General features: G+C 34.5%; 1 protein-coding gene across 3 annotated transcripts in view; it reads right to left on the bottom strand.

Moving 5' to 3' along the window:
• Window positions 1–1,457: 1,457 nt before the first annotated feature.
• LOC107443997 (sulfotransferase 1B1) overlaps window positions 1,458–7,198 on the bottom strand; it is a 9,628-nt gene continuing 3,887 nt past the window's right edge. For 2 of the 3 annotated variants that reach the window (XM_043043478.2, XM_043043476.2), the window contains exon 2: window positions 1,458–2,671. In XM_043043478.2, the coding sequence (XP_042899412.1) occupies window positions 1,751–2,650 (900 nt within the window). In that variant the 5' untranslated portion in view covers window positions 2,651–2,671 and the 3' untranslated portion in view covers window positions 1,458–1,750. Of the gene's footprint in view, window positions 2,672–5,768; window positions 5,867–7,198 lie in introns of those variants that run through there. The other variant, XM_016058073.3, reaches the window with a different exon arrangement.

Raw genomic sequence — 7,198 nt, 5'->3', positions numbered from 1 at the left:
TCGTCATAAGATCACTCCTTTTCTTTCAGCAAAATATGTTCAATATGTTATTTTTATTTCAGATCGTAGCAACTTGTTTTAATTCGCCCTAATCATGACTGTAAATGACCCAAATAAAGAACAGAAAATAGTCAAGACGGAATTTGCGTGCCAGGCTTATTTGAGGTCGAATTAAATCCCTTGTTTCGGCCTTTTGCCGGAAGGCGATGGTCACTATTAGATTTCACAGCAAATTCTTAGTAAAAGTCCGAAATGAAATCTACAATTATTTACTACTTAATAATTTTCGATCAAAATTTTTGGAAAATTATTTTGCTATACTTTCAAAGAGAAAGTTAAATTTTAGGTTTGTATCCTTTTTCTTTTACATTTGCAAAATTCCCAGAAAAACAATTCATCTATCATATCCCAAGTCAAAGTTCATAATGAACCCATCAAAACATTTGATGGTTTACGTCGGTTTCAGCGCGATGATGGTTCGACAGCATTTGATAGTCACCATCATCCAACATTTTCCATTACGCGTTCATGATTTTTGATATGCCAACAAACTTCCATTATTCCATGATGGAAAATGCTACCTTAATACTATGATGCTTAACCATCAAGAGAAGTTTTGACTTTCATGGACCAGCAATCCATGATGGTCCATGAGGATTCCAACTATACATTTTCATGATGGTTTAATAGGAATTCATGTTGGTTATCAGTACCATCAGAACAATTTAGTTTTTTTTATATTGGACCATCATAAATCAGACTGAATTTCTACATTGAGATGATGGTGGTTCATTTGATTTCTGAGATACTATGATAAGACATGAAATGTTTCAACATGTACAAACCATCAAAACAAGTTGCGATTCTTATGTTGGACCATCATAAATCAGTCTGGAATTCCTACATTAGGGTGATGGTTACCTATGTTGGTTACCATAAAAATATATAATGGTTCATGATGGAACTATTGATGGTTACTATCAAGATTATGTGGTCCATCAATGGAAAACCGTCAAAAATTTTGACTTGGGATATTTCTTTTATTCAAGCAGCATGAGAAATCATGAATGTTTTTTTTAAATCAAATATATATTGGATTTGATAATTTTACAGTGGGCGATTCTAAATGATTGACCTTTTCCTGGCGGAGGCGTAATGAAATAGCAATTGTGAACATTATCAAAAGACTAATTAATATTTTTTAAATACTTAATGAATGGAATTTTGTTAATTATTTAATAAATATTTAAATAAAGGATTTTTTTAATATTGTTTAATTAATATTAATTAAGGCCAGGCAGTTGAATTCGCACGTCTGGAGGGACAACTATTCAAGTTCTGAAATTGATTTTAGTGTATGCATGAACAGAAAATGAATAAACTGAAGTAAGGTTTCCCTATGAATAAAAACGAAAGAGGTCGAAGCATTGAGAGTGTTTATGAATGAAAAAGACTTCTTGAATTTCGTTATTTTTATTCGACTCGAAATACTAATGTAATTTTTCGTAAATGCAGATCCCTTTCATTATGCATTTAATACATTGTTACTTGAAAGAACATTGTTTTTAATTTTGCTCTTCTTTTTCCACAATCATTCTAATTGAAAATGCAATAAAAATGGCTAAAATATTAAATAAATAATGGATAATTAATTAGATATAAATTCACCTACAGTTTTTCAAAAATCATAACATGAAAAGAAAACTCTCAGAAATCCCTAAGATTCCGCAAATCGCTGGAAAAAAAGTGATCATTCCTCATTGCTGTACCATTCCTGAAGTATATCTGTTCCTTTCAAGGTCTCTGTAGCGAGAGTCTTTAGCCTCTTCAGCTGAGTTTCACTCAAGTGTCTTTTACCGTCTCCCACTTTTCCTTTCCTGAAGAAGTTTACCTGCTTCTGAGGGACATCTTTCGAATAGTTATCCCTCGCAGGATTCTCGGGGAAGACGAGTTTCAGGTTCTTCTGCATGTGACCGAAACTGGTATTCAGAAGAATTTTATCCATGATCGACTGATCGCTTGCAAGTCTTTCGTAGAACTCCTCGCCCATGAATTTGGCGACACCCAAAATTTCTTTCCTCGTGTCAGCCTGCAACTTCTCGTAGGACAACAGCAACATATTTCTTTCATTGCGGTGATTCCAATAAGAAAGGATATGTTCGAAATACGAGCCATAAGAGACAAAACCACGCATGAAATCTTCGAAATATCGATCAAAGTTCAGATTCCCCATCATATTGTTCATGAAATGGTAAAAGGACACAAAGGTATCTTCAGGCTTTCTGTAGACGTAAATGACTTTGGATCCTGGGTCCGTTTTCATCATGTTGTAAGGCAGGTGGGTCTTGTATGCTCTGGGCCTCGTCTTCAAATCTTCGACAGCGGACACTCCCACCATATCGATGTATGGCACATGTTTCTCTAGTACGTCATTGAATGGCGGAAAATCCTCACCTCCTGTCAGTATCTGTAGGACGATGTACTGCATCCACGTAGTCCCTGTTTTCGGATAAGTGGCGATGATGACGTCACCCATTTGTGATTGGAAGTTTAAAGCCTCTTCTATTTTGTCCTTCCGAAACATCAAAGAAAATGGAAGACCGTTTATCATTTGAAGGTTGGGTTCATGCGTTTCCTTCTCGGTAGCCATCTTCTCCTACTTTGAACTTATCTGAAAGAACCCAATAAAAATAGAATTTTAATAAATTAAACACTCATATTTATGCATTAGGGGCAGTTCAAAAAGTACGTCCGCAAAAATAGGGAAATTTTAACCCCCTCCCCACTTCGTACATTGCCGTACATAAGGTCTTACTCCACCCCCACCCCTTAGAGTACGTACATTTTATAAGTCTACCCCCTTTTTTCATAAAAATTAAAATAATTATGTTTTAAATAAAATTAAATATTTATTTACAATAATTTATTCATTTAAATTATTTAAACAATAACACCCAACTTTATCTTTGAATCAATAAATAAAACAATCTTATCTGATCAACATAATAATTTCCTACATTCAATACAATTAATCTACAGTATTTTACCAAGGACATTCCAAATGCTTCTCGAGAGACACCAATTCAGCGTTACTCTTGTCTGCGACTGATGAAAAATTTAGATTATCTTCATCAACGAGATCATCTTCGATCCACTCTGCATCATCTTCGTTTTCCTGGTTTCGGAGGATAACCANCGTTGAATTTGGTTATTTAATCTCAGATACATAAGGTCTTACTCCCCCCTTAAAGTACGTACTTTTTATTAGTCTGCCCCCCTTTTTCTTAAAAATTAAAATAATTATGTTTTAAATAAAATTAAATATTTATTTAAAATAATTTATTCATTTAAATTATTTAAACAATAACACCCAACTTTATCTTTGAATCAATAAATAAAACAATCTTATCTGATCAACATAATAATTTTCTACCATCAATACAAATAATCTACAGTATTTTACCAAGGACATTCCAAATGCTTCTCGAGAGACACTATTTCAGCTTTACTCTTGTCTGAGACTGAAGAAAAATTTAGATTATGTTCATCAACGTGATCATCTTCGATCCATTCTGCATCATCTTCGTTTTCCTGGATTCGGAGGATAACCAAAAGTTCTTTCTGTCGACGAGCTGCTACACGAACTGGTCTTACTTTGTTGATTTGCAAAGAAGATTTGCATATTTTCTTGTGATCTTTCAAACAAGTTAAAGATGCAAAATATGTACCAAGAATATGACAAATTTTGCGTTCTACCGATGGGCATGCTGCATCGTATGGTATTTCTGTGACGGAGTTCGAACCTATTTTTTGATTAACAGCAGATTTTACAATTGGTTCCAACGTTTGAGATAAAAATAATGATGGAAAAGTTCTTCGTGGTTGATTAATATCAAGTCCATTATGAGTTTGTGCTATGGGCACAGGCGCTGATAAAAATCTGTTAGGCACAAGCTTAAGAATTGAACTCCGAAATTCAGAACAACAGGATTCATCGTTACACATAACGATTTGTAGTAGATATTGGCTGTTTCTCACGTGCTTAGCTTGCCAAGTCAGATCTTTTTCTCGAATCTGTGAAGAACACAGCTCTGAGTTTTCCAGGTGAATGTATTCACTCATAACTGGAAACTTGTCAATTTTTACATCGGACCATATTCATTCTAACAAGTGGTCACCGTGTGAAAAAAATACAATAACGAACATATGTATAATACATGTGTAGCAAAAAGTCAAATTTAAATTTGGTGTATGCTTATAATATACGTACTTTGTATAATACCCCCCCTCCCCATTGTACAAAATAGCAAGTCCCCCCCTTTCGGGATGTACGTACTTTTTGAACGGCCCCTTACTTTACATGGTTTCAACTTCATATCTTTTGTAAAACAATCTTAAATGTAAGGGAATGCGTTTTCGACCATTAAGTTAACTCCATGTAAGCGATGCATTAGGTATTTAAAGGTAAATTCAATGTTTTCTTATCCGATTTTCTCAATACATGAGTCCCGCTGAGGGCTGATCGTAAAAACACGGTTCCCAGTTGAACACCGAAGTCAAGCATCACTGGCTGCTGTCAGTAAGCGGGTAGGTGACTACTCTGATCTGTCTGCGTAGGGACCGAGTGCGCGTGGTATCGGTCCTAGTTAGTTAAACTGTTCTACCGTAAAGTGATTGACTTCGCACGCAGGTCGTCGGCCTACCAAAAGCAGGGGAGCCATCCCCTCTGCAGAGGATCGAAATTGCGATGGCACGTCATCCTCGTGAATGTTTCCCAGACAGTCACCAATAGCCCATTGTGCAGCTCTAGTGCGACGCAAATGAAGTACCCACTTACCTTAAAGTACGAACTTAAGTAATCGCTTAAAATGGGCGCAATCAGAAGGCTATCTTTCCCAAGTTAATTAATCAGATCTGTTTATTAATTCTACTCTTAAATAATAATCATCAAATAAAATTGAAATTAATAAAATTAAGTAAATTGGAATTCTTTCTCTTTTGAATTACTCAACTTTTAAGTAAGGATCATTCACACTGCATTCAATTGCCCTAGGCGCACGTATAAATGTTTAGAAACAATGCGTTAGACGAACTATACTTGTGCATGCGTGAATCGCATTTACGTTCAATTGCATTTACGTTCGATCGCATTTGCGAATCACGTGCAGTGAAAATGCACCCGCATGAGAATTTAAATGCTCTTAAAAAGGACAAGTTATGATGCACTTTGGATTATTAAGGTTAAATGCGTTGGGATCCACTGCAGTTTTGTATTTATTTATTTATATATATATTTTTTTTTTGAATATTTAGGCTTGCATCGGAATTGAATACGAGACGTCAATGATTGATAGGAGTTTCAATATTCCAATGTATTGTTACTTTGCTTATTAATTCTGATAAGGATATAGTTCAGCAATGGACTGATCGTTAAGACGCGGTTCCTAACAGATCACCGATGTCAAGCATCACTGTCTGCGGTCAGTGTGCGAGTGGGTGACCACTTGGTTCAGTCTGAGTAGGGACAGAGGGTGTGCGGTATTGGTCGTCGATAAACTGTTCTACCGTAAAGTGCTCGACTTCGTGTGAAGATCGTCAGGCTACCGAAGTGGGGTGCCATCCCCTCTGCCGAGGATCAAAATTGTGATGGCATGTCTTTGGATCATCCTCAGGGATGTTTCCCAGACCGACGCCAATAGCCCATTGTGCAGCTCTAGTGCGGCGTAATGAACTACAACAACATCTGATAAGGATAAATTTTTACATACCTACAACAATAAGGATATATTTTTGTAACAACAAATAACGAACAACAATAAGCAACAATTTTCTATTAAACTATTTAAATTTATAGGACTCCCATTACTAACTTTTTGCCAAATTGTTTTAACAATTCAAAAAATTGATAACGACTATCTATGCAAAAACCAGATTTGAATTGCATTGTTTGAGCTTCTCATTAAAGACTCAGATAAACAGAATCTAATCCTGCATTCATTTGCAAACTTATTGAGAAAAAAAAATTATTACTTTTTCATAATATTGAATATTTTAAGAGTGTTTCTTAAAAATTACAGGTTTAGGTATCAAGATTTTAACTTTTTGTGGTGAATTGAATGAGATAAGACAGGAATCGATAAGATTAAGATGAGTTTTATGTACAAAGAGTACAAGTTTATACTCGTATTTATCTTACATTGCTGTGCAGACAAGTGAGGTATTGTTTCCTATGTATAGAAGAAGACAAAAAAATTTTAAAAGCTTAAGTATTTGTATATAAAAAGTACTATTTTTGAATTGCACTTATTATGAAGAAAGCTTCAAAATTATTTCTCCTGTTAACTTGAATTCAATGTAAAAATAATATTGCCAAATATAGTACTTTTTCTATTTGAAACTTTTGTATAGTTTCATTTGATTCACCGTGAAAAAATGCATAATGCTTGTTTAGATAACTATACTAATTAATAATTAGACTAGTTTAAAGTACAAATTTGAACTATAAGAAATTTGAACTTGAAATTTGTACAAAATACTTTCCTAATCTGTTAGTCTGATCGACTCGAGAACGGTCTCGTTCAATTCAGTGAGAAAAATACACCCAAAACAAAGCCTCACTAATTTGTCGAGAGAAAATTCAATTCGCAAAGAAGAAATTCAATTCAAAAGCTTACTGTGGAAAAAAAATTTGGGCATTAATTTTTCCGAATAAGCCAAGAAGTTTAAAGTTTGGAACCCTTAATGTTTCACTTTGTGTATTTTGATATATCCTGAGAACTTCTTAAGTGAATCAATATTTGCACGCTATTGCAAAATTGATTTATCCAAAAATAATTCCATATAAAAAAATAGTTTCATTAATTATTTATAATTTTTCGCTGTATCGGCAGGCCAATACAGCGACTTTCGTTCCAGGCGATGCATCAGAAATCTGATTTAAGCCGTCGAGTAAAGAAGACGAACAATATAGCGATATACTATATAGCGATACAAGACACGCAAGGATCTCTTACGTTCTGATGCCAACTCGTGCTGGGGAAGACGATGTTCGTATCGTTATATTGAAACGGCCTTAACTGATGGTAGAATCAGTTTTGAGAACATATATCGTGATCTCCCACGTTCGTTTCCGCACCTCTTATTTTTTTTTTTTTTTTTTTTTTTTTTTTTTTTTTTTTTTTTTTTTTTTTTTTTTTTT

The sequence above is a fragment of the Parasteatoda tepidariorum genome, chromosome 2 (assembly GCF_043381705.1).
Source record: "Parasteatoda tepidariorum isolate YZ-2023 chromosome 2, CAS_Ptep_4.0, whole genome shotgun sequence".
Lineage (NCBI taxonomy): Eukaryota > Metazoa > Arthropoda > Arachnida > Araneae > Theridiidae > Parasteatoda > Parasteatoda tepidariorum.
Note: the sequence above shows the minus strand (reverse complement) of the source record. Positions and strands in the feature narration are given on the sequence as shown.